At 46.6% G+C, this 27,399-nt stretch overlaps 2 protein-coding genes across 2 annotated transcripts in view; both read right to left on the reverse strand.

Moving 5' to 3' along the window:
• Window positions 1–281: 281 nt before the first annotated feature.
• On the reverse strand, window positions 282–12,303 carry LOC114857543 (F-actin-capping protein subunit alpha-2). The gene is made up of 10 exons (XM_029154121.3): window positions 12,163–12,303; window positions 5,516–5,579; window positions 4,592–4,643; window positions 4,400–4,463; window positions 3,553–3,759; window positions 2,972–3,051; window positions 1,981–2,059; window positions 1,822–1,893; window positions 1,541–1,603; window positions 282–1,404 (listed from the first exon to the last, which is right to left on the reverse strand). The coding sequence occupies exons 1-10, from the start codon at window positions 12,199–12,201 to the stop codon at window positions 1,264–1,266; spliced, it is 861 nt and encodes a 286-aa protein (XP_029009954.1). The 5' UTR covers window positions 12,202–12,303; the 3' UTR covers window positions 282–1,263.
• Window positions 12,304–17,902: 5,599 nt separating this feature from the next.
• met (MET proto-oncogene, receptor tyrosine kinase) overlaps window positions 17,903–27,399 on the reverse strand; it is a 33,902-nt gene continuing 24,405 nt past the window's right edge. The window contains exons 12-19 of the mRNA XM_029154062.2: window positions 26,012–26,165; window positions 24,472–24,738; window positions 23,258–23,338; window positions 22,050–22,231; window positions 21,866–21,975; window positions 21,621–21,786; window positions 20,868–21,004; window positions 17,903–19,894 (exon numbers count right to left, since the gene is read on the reverse strand). Coding sequence (XP_029009895.1) covers window positions 19,579–19,894; window positions 20,868–21,004; window positions 21,621–21,786; window positions 21,866–21,975; window positions 22,050–22,231; window positions 23,258–23,338; window positions 24,472–24,738; window positions 26,012–26,165 — 1,413 coding nt within the window. The 3' untranslated portion in view covers window positions 17,903–19,578. The remainder of the gene's footprint in view (window positions 19,895–20,867; window positions 21,005–21,620; window positions 21,787–21,865; window positions 21,976–22,049; window positions 22,232–23,257; window positions 23,339–24,471; window positions 24,739–26,011; window positions 26,166–27,399) is intronic.

The following is a 27,399-nucleotide window of genomic DNA, read 5'->3' on the forward strand; positions in this document are numbered from 1 at the left end:
TACAATGACTCGAACCGTTGTTCACTCCTTGTTAGTTCATCTGGTTCTGCTCTACTTAACTAATGTCAATATAAAAAGTGTTTCTTACTATATTAGTAGTTTGCACTTTAAAGACCTAAGTAAGAATTCAAATTTATTTTCATGCTACAAATATATAAAACCATATCCTGTATAACACACAAACTCCAACTTAAACATTTTCCACTACATCTTAAATACGCTGATTTATGTATTTTAAATTGTCATAAAAACAAATATTAGAAAATGAGTGAGTCGGTAAATAGAAAATTTGTCATTTAATGCAACATAATTGTGATTGAATTACAATTACTCTCATGGAAATAAATCACCAAACTGACAGACAGGAGGTTTCATACAGGTATATATTACAATGTGCCTTGTTATATAATACAGCCAGGTTCTTTTTTTAATAAAAATAAGCACTGGAGGAGGAAGTGATACATTTTGATTTTATTGTAAATTGGACATTATGCACATACTTAGCGGTTGATGACTTTATTTCAGCTTGTTAAGTGGTCACCGAACTCCCTGCGCTGGGTGAGAGTTCACACGAAGTCAAGTCAAAAAGGCAATTTAGCCAAGAGCATTGTGAGCTTGAGGTCTCATACAGAACAAACAGTGAGGAAGTACCAGAATGAGGGAACAAGAACATTGAGTGGCTGACAGTGGTGACTGCTTGTGCCAAATATACCAGTCAATGAACACGAAGAGCTTTTTTAATTGTCGCTGACCATATGAGACATTAACCGTGATGTGAGAGGGGAGTCATTCTTTTCAGCCGTAATATCTGAGCTGTAAGATGAATGCAGACAAAATTCTCCCAAAAATGATTCATTTCACCATCATTGCAAATTCAAACCATTTTTCAGCAGGTCACATAAAAAAGGTGTGGTCTCACTGACAATAAATATTGCACGCGATACTGTATATTTTAATGGTGTTGCTGCCTACAGGTGTTTGCACTCCTTCCTATGTCTTGTATTATTTCCTTATAAGTTTCCCAAATTCAGTTGTCTGTCTTTATGGATTCGACATAAAGAGGACCTAACAGTATCTGTATAAAAACAAAACAACATCAATAAAAGTAGACCTCCAATGTGATATCTGGCTGTGAGACCAAACCTTTCTTTGTCCCCATTTGATTAGTTTTTGTACAAAGACGATACAACTATCCAGTCATGCAACATTGTTTGGGAGGGGGTGAGGGTGGGGGGCAGTTGTCTGTTGTCTTCTCGGTTGTTTTTAAGCATTCTGCATCTCCTTGCCAATCTTGTAGCTCAGGATCTTGTTCCAATCGATCTTGGTGCGTGTCACAGGAAGCTGGCGGCGTAAGGCTTTGAAGGTAGTGTCCGACATGGTCTGGTAATTCTCATTGATGGCCGTCTGGAGAGATTAAAAAAAACATTTAAATGTCCGTTCATGTTTACAAAGTCAATTAAGTTGAAATTGAAAAGACAGAGAAAAACTTCAAACTGTATTAACGGTTTCATCTACACCAACGCTGAACCACGTCACATACCTGATAGTCGTTCTCTGCAGCCTCCATGATCTTTACAAACTCCTTCGCGGTTGAAGCCTCATTCTAGAAAAAGTGACAGGAGCAGAAGAAAAAAAATCTACTTCAACCACAGATTGATTAGATTTGATTAGGGTGGACTCACACCATGACAGAAGACAAACTAGGCCACTGGAAAAACATCATTACATGTCATGAGGAAGGAAAAATAATTGAATAATTTATATAGAAAACTGAAAAGAGCTTTTGTTTGGCAGTAAACAAATGTTTTAAGTTAAACTTACGGAAATTGACATGGACTCCTGAACCTCTTTGTGGCTCACAAGCTGAACATTCCCATCCTCATAGTAATGGACCTGGACAGATATAAATTTTGGCTTAGGATCTTTTTTTGGCGGATTTGGTGGAATTTCATAAATTATAGATTTGGAACAACTAAATACCTGGATTTTCATGATTCCTGCCACTTGAGTGGTAGATGGGGAAATGGTAAATTTCCATTCTGACCTCCAACGTCCATTCCTGCACAGACAGACAGAAAAAGATTTGACTTTAAACCACTCATTTAATCTTGTATCAATACAGAACATTAAAAAAAATTTCATTACAACTTTTACTGCTTTACAGAGAAGCTTGAGACATTTGACCAGACTGAATCTGCAGCTGTACTGTGTGTCCGGAAAAAACACGTTCACCACACTTGTTGTCAGCTGAAAAATATCTAGAAGCTAGATCTAATCTTGAGAAAAGACCAAGCAAGATAAGAAACACTGCAAATTACCCTCTGAGTAATCGTGATGAGGCTGCCAGTAGCAGCAGCACATCAGGAGCTCTTTAACGTATTAAAATTGTTTGCTAATAAAGATGATTTACTTACTCTGAAAAAAAAGTGTCTACATATGCAGATACAATATTCTTTGTTTTATCCTTATTTGTATACATTGTTGAATTCCAGATGTTTATAGAACTTGACTGAGAAACCAAATAGGAAACATCTGTCATCTGTCACTTTCAGCTTCATCTTTCCTCTAGATCTGCTCTATAGCAATTCTCATTCCTGACAATGGTGGCAGTCGCACAGAGAAGCTGACTGGATCATTACACCCAATAAACCATAAGCCCAGTAAGTAAAGAGGATTGGTGGTGCCTTTATCCAATTAGATTAACTGATCGGAAACAGCTCAGGAACATGAACGGCCTAATGCTCTAGAGTTAAGAGCCAATTAAAGCAATGCCTTTGAAGCATCGTGTACATATCAAACAATATTTCATGCTTTTAAAGATAAGATTTAATTTTTAAACCATCACTGGGAATTCTGCAAGCCCTGTTAGCATTTCTAAAAACTTCCTGCTTTCAAGTTAAATCATAGTCTGGTCTGACATTTCTAGGCTGACATGCAGTTTCCAAACTGCCAACGCTGTAGTCAAACATACCAGAAGTTTTTTGGTTGAAACTGATGGCACTCGATGCACACGATGATAGTTTGATGTCCGTCAATGGTTTTCCCATAAATCTAAAAAAGAAATAAAAACAACAGTGAGACCTGCTTCTACTTTATTCTTTACATGTGATAGGAAAAAAAAACATCTACAAGTTAATGTCACGCTGATCTGTTCAGGGGCAATAGGACAAGACAAACACATGCATCTGCCCTGTTCTGTCTGCTAAAGAGAGATGTCTCCAGTTTGCATTAATAAATAGGTAGAAAACAGAGCAGACTGCACCCATTCTTTAATATCAGCCTACTGTTACATCCTGTCCTGTTACGAGTGGGTGGAAATTATAATGTGATTTGCTTGCATTGCTCACGGTGAACAACCACGTTTGACAAACAAATGTGCATCATAAATGCTGCTGTGTTGTCAAGAAAGCTAAGTGGCCTTTGGTCAGTATTACCACCCAATTATGTCACACAAACTGCTCAGAGCAATCAGTTTATAACTCAACAACACCATACTCCATTAACCACTCATCAAGCAACAACCAAGTTTCCAGAAGGTGGGCTGGGACGTACGGTGCAGACTCCACTGGGATAGTGCTCCTTCACATAGGCCCTGACGGCCGAGTCCACAGCGCTCCTCCAGCCCTCCAGGGAGCTGTCCACGTCATGGGGACGTGGATCGCTGGCCTCCTTCCTCAGATGGTCAAACTTAAAGGAGATCTTGTTTTTGGGGTCCAGGACACGGCCATTCCCAAGGTCACCATGCTCTGTGATTAAGACCTAGCAAGGAGAAATATGGGCAGGAAAAACGGCAATATATAAGAATGTAAAAGAATTAGATGTGTGATAAGAATCGGAACAAATATAAAAAGACAAATAGCCAAAATTAAGTAGTAAAAATCATGACCAGCAACAAAAGGAGGTGCTTTGTTTTTGTGTGAACAATCAAGATACAAATTAAAATGATGCAACAAATGAAGACAGACATGAGGGCGAGGGAAGACAGGGAACATCAGTCTGAACGCTCCATCTCTGCCTGCTGGGTATCAGACAGGGGATTTCAACACGCAGTGTGGGAACAGAGGAACATGATGACATCTTTACATAAGACACTGCAATCATTACTAAGGCTAACACACAGCCACATCATTTACCACAACATTCACCCTTCACAGACAGTCACAAATACAGTCAACCCTGGGAATGGTTCCATTGCCCCCGGCTCTCAAACCCACATGGATGTAATTTATGAACTGCGCCTTATCAACCAACAACATGTATGACAACTTACACACTCATTTGGTTTCTGTGCCGAAACCCAACACAAATTAATTGAGTCCCAGGTGAAAAGCAATACTCATGGCATAACACATCGCATGAGTGGAGATTGTGGGAGCCCCCAAACAGCGTCACACTTTACCTGCTCTTCATAGCCCTCGATTTTCACCGGGGTAAACTGGTCCAAGTTGTACTGTGCAAATGCACTGCAGAAGAGAATGCAGATGTTACTTCATACATTCAAATCTAATTATTTGGTTAATGTAATAGCTAAGCTGATCATGTTTTTAATCAACACTTTCAAGTGAAATGCCAGCAAACTGTAAATACTTACTGCGCTGCACCTTCCCTGAGAAGATTGTCATTGTTGAGAAGCAATCGCACATCTGAGGAGAAAAACGACCAGATGATGGAGAGAACAGGAAGACGGCCGGAGCAGATTAAACAAGAACACAAAAGGCTCTCCTGCCTGCAGTCAGTCCCTACAGCATTTATGCTAAAAGAGTTTAGCAGACATGGTGAATTAACTCTGTGGAGCAGCCTATAAAAATCACGCAGAGATCAAAGGGGAGAAGTGGGAGAAGGGGCCTGTGTTTCAGTGGGCCTGTGGGTTGTGTTATGCCTGGTGCTGTCAGGCTGTGATAAGAGGCAGACAGTCGGCCCCGAGCGCAGCTCCGAGGTGACGACACAAATCGAGGAAGGACCAGATAAGTGGTGCCAGTTCTCCTAACGGGCACAACTGTGACAGTGAGGTAGTTACACTTGGGCCAAAGCATCACGTTTTCATTTCACTTGTTTAGTGTTCAACGTGTGCCACATGATACAGACAGCTCCGGGTTCTAGTGGGCAAAGAGTCATTGTGACAACGTGCTCAGTCTCGCTAACGAACCGGCTTATTTGAACAACTATTAAGCATTTTGGCACCACACACTGACAGAATTAAACATGACACTCACAGACAGCAGTGAATGAATGCAGTCTGATAAAAAAAAATCTACTGCTTCTGCATCAATACAAATTCCACTCTGACACATTTAATCCCTTCTTGTTCATTTAAATCCAGCAGTAAAACCAGTTACAGATCTTCACTGAAAATTAAACACTGGATAATATCAGTCAGTTGCTGTTTGTGAACACAGTTAATCTAATGAAAGGTGGTTTATGCCCGTTTTGTCATCAAATAAAAAGACAAGGCTTTTGCCGTGAATGATTTCATGTTTTTAGACGCAGTGTGACTCAGTGTGAGCAGAGGACTCACCATTGAAAACCTCGTTGAACTCTCCTGGTGGGGCGTGGATGACGAAGTTGGCTGCTATGCGTACCTGCAAACAGAGGTGAAGTTATGGTCAGAAGAGGAGCATGAGACGCATGTGAACAGCTTCTGGGCTCATCTCATCTCTGACATGCAGCATATTTATGCTACATTCTGTCTAACACTCCATTGTGCTCAATATACCTTTAAGTTCAACTCCTATTTTTACACGGTGGTATCGATACCTCGCTGCTACTGCACCATATATGCACTGTGGCCAACAGAGGGTGTAATTACACTGTGTCACCCGTTTGAAGGGCGGAGTGAAGCGGTTCAGTGTCTCGGCCTCGGCACTCATTTCTGCCCTTCCTCACTTCTCGTCTGCAGCTGTATCAAAACACTTCCTGTTTCCAGGTCACATGTCAGACAGACAGCAAAACAGCAGCCCCTCCTCCTCCCGCATGGTTTACAACCATATAAGGGCATAAAAATGTGCTAAGTACTGTAGTACACGTTCATACTCTTCGTCTACCTCGCTGTGCGGCTGCCAGGGTACAGTGGCACGGCCAGGAGGTGTGTGTGTGTGTGTGTGTGTGTGTGTGTGTGTGTGTGTCTCTCTCCCCTGGGCCCTTATTAGCAGTGTGTGCATACAAGCGCGCCCTGTCGCAGATTGATTCTAATGAGCGATGCTGAGACAAAGATGCATGCATGCAGGCGTGTGTCTGTGAGTGATGTTGAGATCAAAGTTTACCCGCATTGTGCTAATCTGCTGCTCTGGGACTCGTGGCCTGCTTACGCTGAACGAGCTGCCTTTCACCATTTTCACATTATCTGGATCAATAAGTGTGAATACGCTGGGCAGCTCTTAAAACAGCTGGTGGAATTTGTGTTGGTGACTTGAGTTAGTTGTGTAGGGTCTCCCTCATTTCACTGGGTGTCAGTACAAACATCCTCCTATTCCTGCGCTCACAAGCATGTTCCGATGACTCACATAAACATGATAAAAATGTAAAAAAAAAAAAAAAAACCTAAACAAAACTGGTGCAAACACTTACTAATTTCCTCAGTGATTTTACATGGTGCATACATGAGCTGAATGAATTCAGGTCACATTGTCGGTTTAGGAGAGTGCTCAGTGCATGAATGTCACATTTAGTTTAACAGTGAACGTCTGACTGCACCTGCTGGGGAACTTTGATCTCACCTTGTCCTTCAAAAGACCGAGTAAAGATGATAAACTGTGTGGAGCTCAATGAGGCCCGATGCCTGACAGCTGCCTGAACTCTCCATGTCCAGATCTGGTTTCAATTAGGTCTATTAATAGGGTTTATGTTCAGCAGGGCCCCTACAGTGCTGGATGCACAAACTGAGAAACAGCATCACACCATGACTGTTTGTTTTTACCTGTGTTCCTCATTTGCTGTTTCAGCATAAAATAATACTGTAATGATCTCCACTAATCCAATTTCAAAACCTCTCCTCCAGTTCAGGCTTGAGGCTGCAGCCTCACCCAGGTACACAGTGAACAGGTTGGCTGCAGCACAAAACAAGACAAACACTGTCACACCTACAGGAAACTCTGGACGCTGAGTCGGAATGGAAAGAAATCCCAGCAGAAAACTGTTTAGAGTCAGATTTTAGGATGGCCTTTGTATTTTATCCACTTTTTCCATTAAACATGGGTCTAAAGTCTCAATCTTATATGTCTTCATTATCACTAAAGACTGAATAATTTGTGTTGGGCTTGAAGCTACAACGAGAAGCATAAGCGATGGGCAGGGATGGTTTTACAGTCACATCTGACAGTAAACTCACTACATGTTTAGGGCGTGTGATTGATGCCAAGATGAAGGATGAGAGGTGTGATGAGAGACACTCCGTTATCACATTACAAGAATCGTATGAACTGTTATAAAGTAGTTAAAACAACACAACACTTCTTCCCCCAAGTACCTGAAACCAGACTCTACATCCTGCTTTCACAAACAGCAATGAGACGTCACTTTCCCAACCGTACTTAGTAGTTATGTTCATGTTGTGCCTCATAAACGCTGCTGCAGCTGTAGGGATCTGTTGGGCTGATAATGCTGCATATGGAGAAACTAGAGACCACGGTGATAAGTTTAAGCATAAGAGGAAGTGTTTGCTTCACGCGCTACATTACGTTACACCTTTCTACCATGAAGGAATTTAGGTTTATGTAAATGTTTACATTTCCAAGAAAAGGCAACAAAAACTAGTAACTTTAGAGAATGAACACAAAAACCTAATTTATGAAACAATATTATAGGGTGAACGATGGAAAACTCAAAGTCGTCTTTCCTGGAATAACAAGCATGGTGCAGCTTTAATCAGAAAGACTCACTGCAACGAAACCAGTTACAGTGAAATAAGGCCAGAAAGCAAGAAATAAATTGAGTTTACAATGTGTGCATTTTTGTTAATTGTATTAAATATGTGCCAGACATGATGATGATATATTCTTAGCTTGAAATAAGTGGCGGATCTGGACTCTGGGCACAGGCACCCCCTGCTGTGTGGGATCTTTGGGTCTTTTTACTCCCCTGGCCTAGACACCAGCTGGTCTCAACTTGCTCACTGTATATTCTTCCTCCTATTACCCAACAGCCCCTCCCTTCAGCACAGAGCCTCCCAGCGTAGCAGCCCCATGCTGCAGCCTCTTAGGGTGCACCCTTTCTTAAATCTAAACAACACCCGCCGACACTGAAATCACACTTATCCTAATCCTGGCATCCAAATCGCCTTATCATGCCAATCCAAATCCATGAAAATAATGACAACAGCGAGGAAAACTGCGGGAACAAACCTAGGGAGGTTTACGGACGTAGGCTTTTTAAGCTGCATCCACGCCGTGAGCTTGATCTCCTTCGCTGGCACGCCTACATTTCAGAAAAGGAATAGCGGATTTGGCACCGTGAAATTCTACACCAGACACGCAGCCAAGAGCAGCACCAGCGTGATGTGGAGGAATATTGGGGGTTGGGTAATGAGTGCAACCATTTATGAATAATAAGTCCACGGTGGGTAGAGGACGTCAGTCAGCCGTAGGCTAGCTCAAAATGGAAATCAAACGAAGAGGCGGCGGCTGCTGGACTCAACATTAAACTCAAGAAATATATGAGGATATGAAGGTAAACACCCGCTGAAGTATAAACTGGACCCTTTATTGAAAAGTCTTTAACATGTCAAAACTGTGGGCAGCTGATGGTTTATACATTTTATCCATTTAGCACAAAATAAAATGCTGATTCAGAATATTTAAACTGACTTAAATTCTGACCTTGCAGTCACTGGGCAGACTTAGTCTGGAGCATTAACACAGCAGGCTGGTCATAAAGGTAGTGTGCCATTTTGGAGGTCATAATCAAATCAGCATATAGCATTTATTCAACTGTCAACCAAACATCAACGCGTGGACGTGTCTGCTAACTCCCCAATGAGACGGAGTTTAATTAATTCACAGCCCATTGTTTGACTGTACTTACATGTCTTGGTCAGTTCTTAAGCAGGTAGAGAGCACATTTTTCCTCTTTACATTCAATGAATTTGCATTCAGCAGCTTCATTCGTGTAATGGTCTGCATAAAACATAATATATAAAAAGGTATAGGGTAGATATTAGGATGATTTTCATCAGATCAGACGCAGTCCTGACAGGGCAGTAGGTTTCATCATATACAATAAAAGGCAAAGGATGCTTCCACCTATTACAATGAAGTCTCCACTTTGAAAGTGCCAGTAGAAATCAATACGCTCTCCCTGCTTATATTAACAACATGATCCTCAGGGTTTTGGGAGAGTTAGTAGGTGTAATGCTTTGTTAAGCTAAGTTTACTGAGCAGTGTCACTCAGAACGTTGTTGTGAGTAACGGAACGGCCTCTGCTCTGACACAAAAGCAGGACACGTTCATCCTTAAATTTATGCTCTGCTTGTTTGTTTAGCAGCACCTGCTGCCTTATGAGGACCTGGACGCTCCCTGTACACCTCTTGCCACACACATACCATAAAATTAAGAAGCCGGTTGTTTCTTCCTGACCAACGATACGTGTAATGGGTCTGATGGTAAAGAAGCGATCTTGCTTTCAACAAAACTCCACACAGAGGTGAAATAAAGGGTACAGTAAGGGTGATGTAAAACGTAAAGCTCTACTGGCTTTGAGGTTAAGTGGTTAAACTTTGTACTAGAAGGCTAAACATCAGCCGGCCCAGTCCCAGCATCAAGACATGCACAAAATCAAAAAACTCTGTGAAAATACAGGAAGGTGTGAAACAGGAACCACAGCAGCAGCTACACTGTAACAACGAGGCTTAAGGACAGCAGCTTCTTACACCACATCTCTTCTTACAGTAACAAACAATCAGGTGGACAGGTTACATGCCAGACGAGCGTTTTCCCAGATCATGGTACCTGCCCTCAAGTACAGAAAAAGGAACTGACTGAGCAAACCGGTTGACAGATGAGACGTTCCTGTTGCGCTTACGCTGTTTCTGTGCCGTAATCAGGAAACCGCCAAGTTTGTGCCAAAATGACTTAAAGCCAAGAAGCACTTTGATCTGTGGCAGACAGTCAGCAAGCTTTAAGGGCTTTTTATTTTAATCGCAGAATTGCTGACAGGCACGAGGCAGAATTTTCAATCCCCTGGACAGATTTAGCAGCTATTTTTCAGATAATAAAAGTATTTATTGTATTAGACAGAGATGCAGGTTAGCTTTCAGAACGAGACGGCGCGGGTTAACATCTCCAAGGCTACACAGCAAGACAGTGTCTCCCAGCTACTTGATCTAAAATAGAACAAAGTAGTGTCAGATCACAAAAATACACGAGGATTCCCACAGAGAAGATTGCAAATGCGTCTTCCAGCGTGGGAAACTACTATGCTGCGAGTGCTTCAGAGCAGCGTAAGAAGGGGCCAGAGCAGACGGGAGTTTGCTCTGAGACAAGGCACCGGAAAGGCACTCTTCAAAGTACTAGTGCAACTGTGGTGACTGCACTTTTATCAGCACATACAGCTGTAACACACAAACCAGACAGAGAGGGAAGTGCTTCCAACAGCTGAAACAGCGAGTTACTGCTGCGACTAGTTCTCTACAGGTCTGGTCAGCAGGTTGTCAGCATTCGTCCCCTCCACAGATTCAGACGTGCTGGACGTACAGTGAAGGTGAACCGTGGTCAAGAGATGAACTCAACCCAACACCTGAACCTCCCATCAGTTCAACCACTTCATGCAGCAGCCACGTCTCAGGACGCTGCAGGTTCGGACGCCCTGTAATGAAATGCTCAGCAGGCAGCTGATGCTCACGCGTCGGGAGCCTGACGCGGTCACGCTCAGGGGTCAATGAGCCGCCGACTCTAAAAAGCCTCTGACCCGCACTGACACACGAGGCCTCGTTCTAACCTGGACAGATGCGTTGCATAAGTCCTCAGACTTAGAACCAGAGGGTCCGCAACCATTAAGCAGGAAGAATGCTAATAATGGTTTACTGGCACGTTAGCAAGCTTGGTGGGAATTTGACCACAAGGTCAGGATGGATTCAAAGCAGGATATCAGGTCCACATTCCTCCCACATGTAACACACAGACGCATTAGAACGGTTACAACTACGGCTTCTTCAATTTATTCATCGATTCTACTGCAAACTGCAGTTACTGCAGTAGCTGTGTATTGCCTTTTACTATAAAGTAGTATAAGCAAGTATAGTGGCACTAAAAATCAACACCAGTTACCAAGCTGTTAATCAGTTATCACATTTAAAATTATAGAATCTATGGCTCTAAAAACTAAACTATACTCGTGTTCCCCGCGTCTGACTCTGCTCTTTTAAGGAAACGAAAGAATGCAGAGGCTCAGTCTCTGCGGCGCAGAGTCACGGCCAGCTGACCAGCACGACTTCACAGCTGCTTCTGGTAAAAGACAATAATGGCGAGTTGAAGGCAAACAGACTGTAAACAAAATCACAGGTGGAAAACACGTATGCACACATAGAAACATGCTATTACACGGCGGGTCGTAGCCGCTGCTCGACTTAGCTCAGTTCCCACATCTTCACCGACTCAAACGACACCTATGTGAGATACGCGGGGAAGCTAGCTGGTAGAATGTGTGATGGTGGACGTCACACCTCGAATTAAACCCCGCTCTGCACACAACGGTCCAACAGCTCACAACCTCAAGGATCTCCACGCGTGTGAGTAGACAATCGGTGTCAAGCAGCGACACAGGGCGTGTTAGTAAGTCTCGGTTTCTGTTAGCATGCTGTGGCTAAGCTAGCTGCACTAACAAGCTAGCGATCTTTGGTGTTTGGAAACTTCCATAACTCGCGCAGCGGGGCGCCGGGCCGCGCACGCTGCCAACAGGAGCGCGTCTCAGCACGGCCCGGTTCAGAACGGGCGCACGGTTCCTATTTTGAGCTAGCTCCGTACAAGGAGCCTGCGTTTGAGATTCGCAAATGAGCGGAAGTTGAGCTAAAAATAATAAGAGCCGAGCAGCGGCGAACAGGCCGGGCTTTTCTCCACGTTCAACGGCGCCAGTCGACGCCGGGCTGCGCGCGGACACCGGCGCGAACGCAACACAAAGGGCGAGCGTTAACGCGTCCCGCCGCGCGTTTGTCGTGAGAATAAAACCGCGTCTTACCTTTTCCTCGTCGGATAGCTGCTCCTCATGATCCGCCATCTTTTCTTCCGGCACCACCAGCTTGTCAGAGCCTCGTGACGTCACCGCATGGGTGGATTCCCAGCGTGGTTCGGTTTTCAGGGGTTTGATTGATGCTCATTTAGACGGAGAGCGGTTCGACGGATGGACGGAGGACTAGAAACCAGGTTTAGTCTGTTTGATCAGTACTTACCAGGACGGAACGCCGGAGACCCAGGTTTATTCAGTTTAATCACTACTTACCAGGGCGGTGGACCCAAGTTTACGCAGTTTGATTTCATAAATTTAGAATCCCTCATTATTTACAGTATAAATTTCACCACAACAATAAAATGTGCAGTATCACTGTAGAATTTCCACTACTTCACTCAAACATGCAATATGACTGTACGATTTCTTGTGTTTTCATATAGCCAAGCCTCATAGTGGTAGATGCATATTTAGGAAATATAGCATTTCTTCAAAACTGCAACGGAGATGTGGGTGTTCTTCTATTTCCTTTTTTTGTGCATTATTTCATGTAATGCTCTGGTTTCTCTTATAGTAAACTGCAGCTCGGTATAAATATAGTTTCCTTGTACTCGTGCAATGACAATAAAGTTCTATTCTATCCTGTTCTAAAATGCTTGAGGAGAAATAATCGCCAAGAACCGATCCCACATTTGACCACCAGGTGGCGCGCTAAGATTATTTTCCAACCAGGGAGATTTCCCCGCAGATTTCGCCTCATGTGAAGCAAATGAGATCAGTTTCAGCATCTGACTCACTCCTGTCGAAAAAGATAACATGTAACCTGATCTTTAATACAAACCCTAGCAGTCACACGGAGACAGGGAAAGACACACATGGTTAAATATTATCACAGGTGGTGGGAGGTTTAAACTCTTTAGGAAGGAAGTCTGGCCGATTAGTGTCTGTTTGTAACAGAGGTTCTGCTCATGGCTAATTCCATGCGACGTGAAGTGTCTGCAGGAGATGCAAAATATCACGTGTTTGACCTTTCTCATATTTTATTAATGCTTCTTACTGTCTGTATCAGCCTGACTGCATCCTTCACCCCCAATAACACCTACTCGTTAGTGTAATCATAATTACACAGTACTGAAATAAAACACAAGCAGTTACTGGGGAGAGAAGACAACTATTGAATCATGCTTTACTTTTCAGTCCGTGGGTAATAATGTATTATTTATGAATCAATTCACAACAAAAGTCAACTAGATATATACAGTAAATCTAGCTCATTAATGATTTTGTACTTTAAATGTTTAAGTTCAGCAGCGTTAGTATGTAGTTCAGCTCAGCTACAGGTCAGAGTGTTTTAAATGAGAGCTGTGAGTGAAAGGTTAAGCTGAAGCTCTTTCACATCCACCATCCGAACACCTGCAGCCAAATCGGAGCTTTCTGCTCAGATCCCTTTCTCTTACGAAGCGCTCGTGCACAGGTCCGTCTGTGAGGCAGCTCGTAAAGTGCTCCTCATGGCTATGAGATCTTTGCCTGTAATTTAGCTGTCTTTAAAAACACTGCATTCAGGCCATGCCAGCAGCAGAGCTGTGTTTGTTTAGGAGCCGTCGCTCCAGTGCTCATCTTTCCATTGTATTATATGACTCCTGCAGAGCGAGAGCAGCGAGGGAAGCGTTAGTAATCTGTGTCATACTCCATTCTTCATCTCCTCTTTCATCTGTCGAGCGAACAATAGACTCCTCTAATATATCATTACTGCCATTACCGCATGTATAATTATGTTCTACAGTCATGCAATTTTCCTTTTCAGTGCTGTTTCTCCTTTATTTGCTGAATCAAACTGTTTTACGTGTTGTCCATTTCCATTTGATTTCAGAGTAAATCCAATAAAAGCTGCTTTTTGTCTCTTTTGTGTGATTGAAATACTTAAATTATGATTGATGAAGCCCAAAATTATCCCTGAGTCGTTATCTCCCTCCTCCGTGAGGCCCCGCCATCAGCACAAGTGGCTGAATAATTGTGCCGTTTCATATTTGGGATGACGGGCCGTGCTAGAGGCTCCAGCAGGGACTTTAAAAGCCTCGTAATCTGCCTACAACTGGAATGGCCTGCAGTGCAGCCATTGTGCCGACATCGGAGACACTCATCACCTCTAGGGACCAAAGGACGCATTGAGAACTGGTGAAAAAGGGGCCCGGTGTGTGACTCAGCCCGAACCACTGCTTAGTCACCGCGGATACTCGTTACACTGCTCTCACTCAGACAATAATCAGCTCAGAAAACGCTGAAATGATGAGCTATTGAAGACGCAGAATGATATAAAGGCAGAGCGACTTTTGTGTGCGAGTGTCGTTTGGTTACACCAGCGCTGGGTGCCAGCTTGTGCCTTTGTTGTGCAGCCATCACACTGTCAGTGTGAGAAATGTCTGCCTGGCAGCGCATCAAGGTCCGAGGAGGCGCTGCCACGGGGTCTGTTCACGCTTCATCACATTATCTGCTGGAGTCCACCGTCGTAGCTGCAGTGGTGGCATGTGGCAAAGTAAATTATGAAGTTGATCAGTCTTAATCACATCCCAACATTATTGCATGACATGGATGACATCCAAGCATTAATACACTGTATCCAATAATGTGGCCGCATTGTTTTGTACAGCTTTAAATCATGGTCCAACAAAACTAAAAGTCTCCTCTGCTTGTTGCATTAGGTCGTGAAATATCTTTATGTGAGTATATGTGAGCAGAGAATTTTAAGACCTTCTGTTTTCCAAAAAAAAAGACATCTCCGCCCCTCGTGGGACGACGGTGCCCCACAAACCCACAGACGCGCGCTTTCAACGCCAGCCTGGCTGTGATCGCACTCCCCTGGAATTCCATGGTACAGCCGCACTCCCAGTCCCGATTACCGCCCCTTCACAGCCATTACATTTTTGTATGAGTGATTGTGGAGTAGTTCTGTCGGGAGCAGGCGGGGACATTAAGTTTTTGCTTCTGCATCAACTTCACAAACTCGTACTTATAAATGTCTCACGTGGCTTGAAAACCAAAGGAAGAGGCTCATATCTGAGATCTAGCTGTTGATTATGAGTCTCAGGGTTTAATGATAATCCTTCTGCTACATAAAATAGCTACAGACCGATTTCCTTCAAAATCCTGTTTATATGCTTTGATTGAACCTTAATTAGGAGCAGCCCCATGTTTTTGAAGCAGAGTTGGACATTGCTGGAAATGAAGTCGAGCTGCAGCTGCTGCGGCTGCTGCCATTTTGTGCCACAGCTGGTACAAAGATAGGATCTGGGAGCGGAGGCCTCCCATTGGCTGAGGGCTTCTTCAGCGTGGGCTCCACTTCCTACAGCTCCTAGAGCAAAAGGTTCGGCCCGGGTTCTGGATGGTAACGATGCCCGTTTGTGGCCGAGCCGTTTCATGAACCCACCTACATGTAACACTCCTTCAAGGCTAACGTCTTTCCCTTTCATGCGGTGTTGCTATTATTTTGTCCACAGCCCTCGTGTCACGTGGAGCAGCACCAAGCGGCGCCAAGAACCCACGACCCATTCACCTGCTCTGGAGCTGAACGGACAGAACGGCGACTAAATGCTTTATCTGATGCGAGTTCCTCCTGGAGGTGGGAGGAGGAAGGTATCTGTGGTATGTGGGGGTTCCATACCACCTGGTGCTATCCACCATCTTGGCTTCTCTCATTAAGAGTTAAAGGAGTGTGGTTCCACTCAGCAGGTCAGCACGGTACTGACCGGCTTTGAGCGTTTCATCTTTTTCTATCCTTCAGGGATCAAACCTCTGCATGAAATGTAGCTGTTAAATTACTTCTAATCCCATTAGAGCTGTCTCAGCTAATTTATTCAAAGCCTGGAGATACTTTCCAATAACCTGAAAGTAGGAGACATAGAAATGTTTGCATAATCACTAAAATACTGATGTTTAATGTTTTTACTGACTTTAACCTCATCACAGTTGTTCTCCAGCGATGAAACTAGAGACCTGTAAGAGCTGCGTTTAAGTTGGGATCAGTGTGAAACAGTGAAAAGCTAATCTGTAACATATGAATGCAGACACGTGTGAGCGTATGTGAGCTGTGTGTGTGTGTGTGTGTGTGTGTGTGTGTGTGTGTGTGTGTGTGTGCGTGCGCGCGCGCATGTGTGTGTGTGCGTGTGTGTGCGTGTATGTGTGCGTGTGTGCATGTGTGTGTGTGTGTGTGTGTGTGCGTGTGCGTGTGCGTGTGCGTGTTTGTGTGCGTGCGTGCGTGCGTGCGTGCGCGCGCGCATGTGTGTGTGTGCGTGTGTGTGCGTGCGTGTGTGTGTGTGCGTGTGTGTGCGCGCGCGTGCGTACGTGTGTGTGTGTGCGTGTGTGTGTGTGTGTGTGCGTGCGTGTGTGTGTGTGCGTGTTTGTGTGCGTGCGTGCGTGCGTGCGTGCGTGCGTGCGTGCGTGCGTGCGTGTGTCTGATGATGCTGACTCACTCAGTGACTCGTGTTCAGAAACCTGCGTCCAGCTTAAGGTTTTACTGTCATACTAACAGCTGTCCAGCTCTTTGAACATGTGTGTGGCCTTGTTTCAACTATGTATCACAAAAACACCCGAACTGACAGACGCAGACAAAGAGAGAGGAATGAAAAGCCAGTGCTGACTTTGGGGGATTAGGAGCAGGGAGTGTTAATGTGTTTGTGTTTCCAGGTAATAAATACCCAGATTTCATTTTGTTCGAGGTTTGATGGATTAATTATGCCATTGTATTAACACAGGGACTAAAGTTACATCTCGGTGCAGCTTCCAAACCTGTTCCATGCATCAATCAGGCTTCAGAGTGTCACAACACAATTGTTTGAGTGTAGTCAAAATCGCAGGAGTGAAGTGAAGGGCTGAGGGGGAAGTTGATGATGAAAGACAGGACGAGGACGACGTGACAGGACTGAGATGGAAACTCAGACATGTCTGGTGTTTGTGTTCGCTGCGGCTCAGTGTGGATTTGACTGGGATCATTGGAGCCTCAGCGCAGACAAAGCTGCAGTGCTTCAGTGTGTGATGCCCTGAAAGGCCTGCAGCCTTCAGCCACACACTTTTAATGGTTAAAGTCATACATGTCCTTAATGTTTGACGTGCTGGTGTGGACTTTGATTCTATGCAGCCACAGACACTATCACAGCTGCTGGGATTCCTTTAATTATGTACGGCTTGGGATGTGTCTCAGGTTTGACTGAAACAGTGAAATAGAATTTGCAAAAGTCTACATTCCTAAATTAAATTTTCTGATCTTCTGATTTTCCAACATTTTTACAATAAAAATATATTTGTGTACAACACACGCGCCGACCAACACAGCAGCCCTGGATCTGTGGGAGCGTCGATGCTGTGACTGAGCTTCTGCTCAAACCTAGTGGACCGAGTTAATACGGGGGGGGGGCAGTCTGGACCTCAGCACATAGAGGCATAGAAAAAATAGAGGGGAACTGGAGGTGAAGGGTCAGAGGTCACCACAAGTCATGGGAAAAAAAGATGGTTCAAGTCCATAAACAAAGGCAGACACAAAAGGCAGAAATACAGCGAGTCCCCGGCGAGAAGCAGCGTTCATCATCCAGCTCTAAGGTTCACGTGCACATGTAGGTGGAACGTATTACAAGTCTTTACTCACACTGGAGTCAGTACTGCAAAAGAGCAGCTCTGCCTCTTTGGAGGGTGTGATACAGAAAGGAGGTAAGTGTTTGAAGGACAACAGCAACACATCTGTTACAGCTGTTCAAAACAACGATTTGACTTTAATAGTAGAGCTTTAATACACTGACACAGTTTATTTGACATTACATAGTAACATGTACCTTCAGGATTTGTTTATAGGCAACAAGATCATCCGTACGCACACACAGACACACACTGACACACACAACAGACATAATGACACACTGACACACACAGACACACACAGACGACAGACTGACAGACGTTTACACAGGTCTGATCAGGAAGCTAAGCTCGGTCCGATGCAGGGCTCCATGCACAGAACCACAGAACCACGGACCCACAGAACCAGGGAACCACAGATCCCTACGTTCCCTTCTCCTTATTTACATAATGGCAGTGGTTGAAAACGCAGTGCAGCGGCTTTGATCATTGTTCGCACTGGTCAGGCTGAAAGACGAGACTCATCATCATTAGAAAAATATAATACAGCAACTTAGTCGTCATGGCGAACATTCACACCTGTCCGTCACTGGTCCAGTCACATCAGCAGCCGTTCACATAACACACTAATACGCTACAAACAGGAAATACAAGGTGTTTGTGTGTGTGTGTGTGTGTGTGGGGGGGGGGGGGACTTTCTGTTTCTTTGCAGAATATTACAGGTAGCAGAAGCCTTTTAACTCAGTGGCCACTTTATTAGGTTCACGGCTCAGTCCAGTGGAGCTGAAGCTGTCAGTGAGCTCCACCTCCCTTTGGCCGGGTCAGAGGGCTGCTGTTCTGGACTGCATTATGCTGCAGGTGGACCTGATACAGTGGTGTCTGTATGTGTGTGGCTTCAGGTCGTCGTTACTACAGTAGATCACTGGAGTCTCTCCAGTCGACAACAGTCCCATTTAATCATCAGTTTTACATTCGAACTTTTTTCACTCACAAAAATCGGAACTTCTGACAAACTTCTACTAAATTCTAAAATGGAGACAAACAGTGTGTGACACGAGCTAAAACGAGCATCTGGCCTTTAAACGTCACATCGTGTCTTATGTCCCAGAGATGCAGTGATGTGCAGCTGTCACTCATGCGTCTCTCCTCAGAGCTTTCAAAGCGTGCGTGCTGCTTTTTACACCATGGGACATCACAGGATCCATAAACGCGCTTCGAACCCTTCAGGGATTCCACGCAGGTGAGTCACGCTGAGATACACTCAGTTTTTTCACCGAGCACATCAAAAGCTAATTACACCAACAAAGCTTCCAGTGAACTGCACATTTGTCTTCCTGCCTTCCACCCACGCTGCCCTTCCCATCAGCGGCATCACCGGCCTCCAGCCGCTCGGCTTGACTCACCTGAGGCGCCATCTGGCACCGCATCGTCACAGCCGTATGCGGGTCGGGCTAGTTCATGAAGTGCGCAGGTGTGAAATCAGTGTGTATTCACATTGTGTACATGGGGAGGGTCTTTGTTCGCTGCAGGGCTGCGAGGAGGCGGTCCCGTGCCTGCTGACTGTCCAGACAGACACAGGAGCGCTGACTGAGGCTTCTCAGGGGTGACGCACGGCCAGAAAGGCGGCCCTGCACCGTGGATCAGCAATGCTTGAGAAGGTCAAAGGTCACAGACTTATGTACAAAAACTGTTTCTGCTCAGCTTACAGTGTCCAGTGTTCGCTAAGTACACACACCAGCTCTCACGTCACCTCACTGCCGTCCTTCCTCTTCCTCAGGAGTCTTCTTCCCCGGCTGCTTCTGTCCGTCAGGTGCAGCAGTCCCGCTCCACGTGGAAAAAGAGCGGGGATCGTGACGGCAGGGACGTGGAAGCCAGGGGGTCCGAGGAGGAGGAGGAGCAGGTGCCGCTGTTGTTGTTGTTGTTGTTGGAGGAGGAGGGGGAGGAGGAGGGCAGCAGGGAGGGGTACGGCGTCATCTTGTCGATGTTGACGTAGGTGGTGTTGAGCAGGACGTAGTGCTCCCCGCTGAAGCTGGAGAAGATGCTGGAGATGCGCGACACCAGCTCGGAGAAGGACGGCCGCCGCTCCGGCTTCGGATGCCAGCACTCGATCATCACCGTGTAGCTGAGAGGGAGGAGGAGAGAGGAGGAGGGAGCAGTCAGGCGCTTTCCCACCGTTTGCCGCATTTCACAAGGTGAACAAACACGCAGATTGTTTTCCTGACTTTCATTCTCATCTGCCTCAGTAGTTTCTCAGTCTGGCTGTCAAATGCTGTGTTTGCTGTTTCAGTTGTGAAATGATAATGGCTTCATTTCTTTTTTTAGACTCCGTCCTCTTCTCTCCACATTTGGAGTTTTTCCATGGCACAATTAATCATCTTTTAGCCAAACCATCAGAACCTTATCGAGATGGGCTCATTCCAAACGCTACAACGGTTATTAATAGTTAATATCATCATTCAGGGCCTTAGAAACCTGCTATAAATTACTCCTCCCCTGCAGGAGTTGTGCACACACAGTAAAACGCTAGTGTGAGATAATTTGGCTTCTACGTCAGGGACTCTGGACTGAAACGGCCGAACGCTCACAGATGCCAAGTTTCTGCCGACAAGCGCTATCAGGCTCCGGCCTGTGAACAATCAGCAGCGATGGATGAGCGAATGTTTGCAGGCGTGCATCATGCCTCTGTTTAATATACAGCTAGGAACTTTGGGCCTCCCTCACCTGACCCCCCCCACACACACACACACAGCAACAGCACAACACGCTGGATGAGCTCACATTTGGCTTTGGTTGGGTCAGAGTGTAACGGATACAGACAGCTCAGAGGCTGCAGTGAATTGATGAGATAGTTTCCTGTAACTGGATGTGACATTATGATAGAAAGAAATGCACATTTTGCATCAGCGCTGAGGAAAAATCATCTCAGCACTGACTGGTGAATGATCTTTGAGAGCAACAAGCCGAGAGTGAGCGGGTTCGACTCCCACTGAGGATGATGCATATGATCAACCTGAGCCTTGTTTTAACTGATGACACTGTGTGCGTGCGTGCATCTGTGTGTGTGCATGAATTTATCTGTGTGTGCCTTTACTCACAGGGCATCGGGGCAGAACTCAGGCTGCAGCAGCCTCCGTCCCTGCAGGAGGAACACGGTGATGTCGAAGGAGTTGACGTCTGAATAGGGCGGCGCTCCGCGGGTCATCAGCTCCCACAGCAGCACCCCAAAGGACCACTAGAGAAAAGCGTCAGCGTTAAATGTTAAATGCTCCTACCTGCAGACGCAGGTAGGAGCAGACGCAGGTAGGAGCAGACGCAGGTAGGAGCAGACGCAAGTAGGAGCAGACGCAGCTAGGAGCAGACGCAGCTAGGAGCAGACGCGAGCAGACGCAGGTAGGAGCAGACGCAGGTAGGAGCACCTGCAGCTAGGAGCAGACGCAGGTAGGAGCAGACGCAGGTAGGAGCAGACGCAGGTAGGAGCAGACGCGAGCAGACGCAGGTAGGAGCAGACGCAGGTAGGAGCAGACGCAGGTAGGAGCAGACGCAGGTAGGAGCAGACGCAGGTAGGAGCAGACGCGAGCAGACGCAGGTAGGAGCAGACGCAGGTAGGAGCAGACGCAGGTAGGAGCAGACGCAGGTAGGAGCAGACGCAGGTAGGAGCAGACGCGAGCAGACGCAGCTAGGAGCAGACGCAGCTAGGAGCAGACGCAGCTAGGAGCAGACGCAGGTAGGAGCAGACGCAGGTAGGAGCAGACGCAGGTAGGAGCAGACGTGAGCAGACGCAGCTAGGAGCAGACGCAGCTAGGAGCAGACGCAGCTAGGAGCAGACGCAGCTAGGAGCACGGCCTCACCACGTCCGACTTGCTGGTGAACTTGTGTGTCTGCAGACTCTCCAGCGCCATCCACTTGACCGGCAGCTTCACTCCGCTCTTGTTGTGGACGCTGTAGTATTCTTTATCGTACACGTCTCTGGCCAGGCCGAAGTCTGCCACCTTCACCGTGTAGCTCTCGTCCAGCCTGTAGAACAAACAAACAGCATTTCTAGTTTTCCTTTGCCTAAATCGCGGCGTCACCTTTTGGTCGTCTCTGAACCCACATGCAGTTCCTTGCGGCGAGATCTCTGTGGACAAACTTCTTGCTGGCCAGGTACTCCATCCCTCTGGCTACCTGCAGGCCGAAGCCCATCAGGTCCTTCACCGTCGGGTTCTGCAGGGAACACATCCGTCAGAGGCCCGGGAGGAAGCACAGCTCTGCTCTGCAGAGGAAGCGTTCGCTCTTACGTGTCCTTCATCGCGGATGAAGTTGCGCAGGTCTCCGTGCTTCATGTAGGGCAGCACCACCAGCGGAGAGCCCTCTGGGGGCAGGCAGATGCCCAGGAGCGAGAGGACGTTGGGGTGGCTGAAGTCCTTCATGATGATGCCTTCTTTCAGGAACTGCGACACCTCTTCCAGGTCTGTGATGCCTGAATACAAGAGGTTAGAGCTTCTTGGTGAACAGTTTTAAAGCACAAGCAGAAAAGGCAGAGACGATGACTAGAGGTTCAGGTGGAGCTGCTCTGACATCGCTGGGAAGGTCGTCCCTCAAGGATGATGATGAAAAGAGGCTAGAATGAACAACCATTTGCCAATTGAAGTCCTGCTCTTTAGCCCCACGGGCCGTAATCTGGTTAGAGATGAAAACTGAGGTCAGACCCCAGTGACAGAAAGAGATGACGTCTGATTTCAGAGTGAGGGGATGAGATCACGTCATTGCTCTTCACCTTAAACGTTTCTACCACTCTGGACAAAGTGAATTTGGCTTCTCATAGTCAGAATCAAATGTATGTTAATGAATTAAAGTTCAGAATTTACAGAGTTAGGATAAAATCATTAACACAAGGCTCCAAACACAATCAAAGCCAAACAATGACATGTTGCCCTCAGGCCCAGCAAACCTAATAGAGGTTCAGATCCCAGAGGACGAGGCGATCTGTGGACGTGGCTCCTCGTGGCCGCGCAGCTTTTTACTCATATTGTTCCAGCATCAATCTCCCTTTTCCATCTGACAGGTTACACGATTAGGCGCGACCCTAATGTCGTCTTCACCGGCCGACGCTCGTTCATCATGATCAACTCAAGCCAAGGACGCAGGACTGTGATGAGATGAGACCCTTAATGCTACTGACGCGCCGTGATATCAGATAATAAGTTTGCATTAAAGGCCTAACGCAGGAAGAGGCCTAGTGAGCGAGTGTGAGTTCTGGGGGAAATGCTGGTTTTAATAAGAAGCAGTAACAGACGTCTGTGGGTTTTGGATGAAGCTTCCAGGCTTGATCTGGTTTTAGAAACCACTCTGGTTTAAGTTGAGGCTGTCAGAAAGATAAAGATTCCACCATATGATTCCTGCTGAGGTCACAGTGGGGGCTGAGGTTGTGCTAGAAACAAACATCCATCCGGTGCCAGCAAACGCAGGCCAAGACTGAGGCAGCAGTGAAGCCATTTCTACTCACGGTTCAGGGACTTGACAGCACAGTGTTGCTTCTGCCCGTCCGGCTCCAGCAGAGTTCCGTGGAAAACGCAGCCGAAGTGACCTGCAGGTTAGAACACGGAGGGTGAGTCAGAGTGATTCAGCATCGCTTTGCTCCAAAGCTCGTGTTCAGACCTGAGAAAGGCCTCACGAAGAATCTGTTCACTGAAAGAACGATGCTCCTGAAGGTCGGTCTCAGGATCAGTGATGAAGCTGTAATAGTCAGGTGAACCGGCTGAGGCTGATGGCCGTTCGCTCTCAGCCTGCTTCCGTTGGAGGTTCTTTCTTCGCACATTAAAATATGAGAACTCTTGGTGTTTGGGAGCTACATGAACAAACCTGAACTGAAATCAGACCCCATGCTTTATGTTCCTGTTTATGTGTAAAGAACAGATCATTTCTCGTGTTTTGTCCCTTTTCACACCTGTGAGCGCTCACATCTCCAGTGACCAGGCCTCCTGTCTTCATTAATACCCGCCCCAGCCATTAGCCTGTGCCGAGGCCCCTGAGTTATTGTGCCTTTTATTGAATGATACGTCTTCTTTAAGACGCGAGGTCTCGGCCCAGACGAGGAGCTGTGCTGGAACCAAATGAGCGCGACGTTCCCCCCTCACGTCCACGCAGATGGCTGAGGGTGTTGGGTTTCGCCTCCCAACAATGGAGCCTGGGAATACTAGCTGTTAACAAATCATGGTGCGCCACTTTAAAAGGCCTTTCTTCAGGGGATAATTCACAGAGCTGTGTTCTGTGACACTGAGGGTTTGGGGGTCTTTCCCCTCTTGATGTTAAATCCGATCTGAGGGCCTGATCTGCCGACTTAAACACCACAACACGAGGCGCTTTGTGTGGGAATGCCAGCCGACCGTAATGTACATCCAAGGACTGAGTTTATTAGCGGTGCAAACAGCATCACATGCCGCATGCATCAGCTCTGCACAGCTCTGCATGGATGCTTTAAGAGCCCTGACTTCACTGGATCCGCACATGATTCAGTTGGTTTCTGCTTTGCTTTCACACATCAGCAGCAAGAATGAGCAACGAGCATCACTGCAAAAGGTCCCTTCATTGAAACAAAACACCAGATTGTTTTGAGTCATGTTTCTCCGGTGATGTTAAATTAGCTTAGACAAACTTGCTGTTGAACATTAACTATGACTTTACCCACTTTACGAATAAGCCACGCTTTGGGAAACTGACCTCTGCCAATGACCTGGTTGAGGTGGAGCAGCAGCTGTTCCCTGGCGATCACCACGTGCTGCACCTCTGTCAGCAGATCTGGGTGGAGGCACGATGGGTCAATGTGCACGGGAGCCATCAGCAAAGGTGACACCAGCTCGCTCTCCATCCCAAGACCAATCCCCAGTCCACCTCCCAGTGCTCCCAGCCTGGGAGACAGCAGCTCCCCGTTGCCCCCGTAGACTGGAGGAACGGCCCGGCATGTCTCGGGCCTGTCAGTGCCCTGATCTGGAGACGCAGAGGAGACGGAGGAGGTCAAAGGTCAGGGGCTGTATCAGTGGGGCCCCAGAGGTCAATTTGTGTTACATGATCAAAGAGGGATGGCTATAAATGACAGAGCAATTTGACTCTGCGAAGGAGGTAGAGCTGGAAAAACAAAGTTTCTGATTTCACATCTGATGCCGTTAGTGGAAGAAGAGTAAACTGTACAGAAACTATGACCTCTGGAAGAGGAGAGGTGGCTTTTACCTCGAGATCCTGCACCGCAACCTCTCCCTCGGGACAAGCATTCGTTTTTTAGTGCACCTTCTTAAATTTGAAACCTTTCAAGGCTTTTTTACAGAGAAAGCAAAACTGCTTTGTCCATAATTTCTGTGGATCATAATATGAGAAGCTCCCCTCATGCCCTCAGGGTCCGACTGACAGAACCAGAGCCACAGGTGACTTCAACAGAAGAATTTGGAATGATTTTGCTGCTCAGGTAAAAGCAGGTCAGGCTAATCTTGTCCTTAATCTTTACCTCCATTCAACCTTAAGGCCACGGTGTTAGTTAGGAATATGTGCCCTCTAGCATAGCGCTGAGCCCCACAGGGAGGGAAGCAGGTAGATGGAGAGCAGTGGAGGCAGGAAGATGTCAGGTAGGGGTGAGCTTATCTGGTGCACGTACCCTCCAGCAGGGTTGTTCTATAGTCGACTGACTCGTGGGAGACCATTTCATTAGTGGGGCTGACGCTCCTGGCGTTAGCCAGCCTGTCCAGATGCTGGATGTGACCCCGGCCATCATACCACACCTCAGAGAGATCTAGAGACGGAGAGGGAAGGAGAAGCATGTGGAGCGAGAGGAGGAGGGACACGGAGGGGTGGGAAGAAGTGGCCAGAGGTGAAGAGTGGGTGATGGACACGAGGGGGGGGGGAGGGGAGAATTACTCAGAAATGCAAAGCGTCTCACCGATGCGCCCCACACAAACCTCCTGTGCTCCCACCAGCACTCATGCACCAGCAGACACACAAGCGCACAGGTTAGAGTCCTGCTGCGAAGGCGCAGTGCATCAACACACAATCCCAGATATACATTTAAGGCACTAGTTAGTCACAATCTGTACAGTAATTGTCGTCTTGATTGATGCTCTCCTTCTTGCAGGTTTCAGTTTCAAACATTGCTCCAAACCTCTGCCTTTCCATAAACTACCTGCACTGAAGCTGGAGCGAGCCTGTCTGAAAGCTGACGCGCGACCCCTGACCCCACCTCCGCCTGAACCCTCACCCCCACCCTCACCCTCACCGTCGATGTGTTTGTTCCTCCTCCACATCAGCAGGCCTCCGAGCAGCATCAGCAGCAGGCTGACACACACGCAGCCCACGATCAGCCCCGCGTAGTCCTGCTCCTGGGCCAGCGTCACCTTGCCCAGGTGCCGGATGGAGTCCGCCTGCCGCCACTGGAGGAGGAGACCAGGAGAGGCTCAGCAAAGAGCACAATGACACAAACACGCAGTCTCACTCACATGCGGCTCTGTTGCGCCGTCTGAAGCCAGATTACATCAGCGATATTGCCTCTGTCGTTATTAGGTTTAGTGGAAATGAGCTTTCTACTTGTGCCTGCTGCTGCAGGAGTGACTGTGTGTGTTCTGGAGGCTGTCTGGGCACGTCTGGAGGCGTGTGTGTGTGTGTGTGTGTGGGGGGGGGGGTTGAAGAGCTGTGGGATATTGGCTGACCCTCTGCAGAGATAAAGGCTTTTCGTGTGGAGGCCAGTTTACAAGTCAGCAGCGATGGTGCTGATAAGACGAGCTGTGAGCGACGCTGCTGTTTCACCAGAAGGCGTCTGCTGCTTATCTGCACACGCTGTGAGCACATCTGAAATCACAGCCTAATATTGGTCCGTAACACAGAGATTATGCATCAACCCTCTAATAAACTGATGCGTGGAGCGTTTATTACTAACATGGATGATAAAATCCGTGTTCTATTTGATTCTCCAGATGCTCTTTGCCCTGTGTGGCCTCATGCATCTGCTGAAAACATCTGTCCTGCTCCGTCCTGTTAGTCAGAGAGAATCTGTGTTCACTGCATCTCTGCAATAAATTTGGAAGTGAAGCCACTAGAGGTCAGTACGACGGTTTTTAGTGAAAGTTGTCAAAGTAACACGACACTAACTGTAAAAATGAGTATGATAAAATATTTAAAATGGTCAAAACCCAAGAGAAGTGCTGTCATTAGTTAGAGACACTCCGTTTATGTGGGGGGGGGGGGGTCTCCATACAGTACGTCCCCTTCCCACGACTCCCACAGACGACGTTCAAGTGACAAGACAGCTGGAGGCTGAGCCCTTTCACTCAACACACGGCAATAAATCCTCCCCGCGCTGCTTTTTATAAGGGACTGCGTGAGGACAGGAGCTGAAGTGTCCTGTAAATGATGTGGAACGTCAGAGGAATGCGGCGTCGATCATGAATCCCCCACAGGACACAAAGGAGAGAATGTGGCGGATGATCCTGTTACTTCATATTTCAATACTGATGATTCGTCAGGTTGTGAATAAATGGTTTAATTCAAATAATATATGAATTAGCAGCAGCCAATAGTGAGGCTGACTGCTGCACATACTCCATTTATCCATCATTGCTGTGTTATTGCTGCCATGCGGTGCGTCGGCCTCGTCCTCTGCAGAAGCAG

This window comes from Betta splendens, chromosome 6 (assembly GCF_900634795.4).
Source record: "Betta splendens chromosome 6, fBetSpl5.4, whole genome shotgun sequence".
Lineage (NCBI taxonomy): Eukaryota > Metazoa > Chordata > Actinopteri > Anabantiformes > Osphronemidae > Betta > Betta splendens.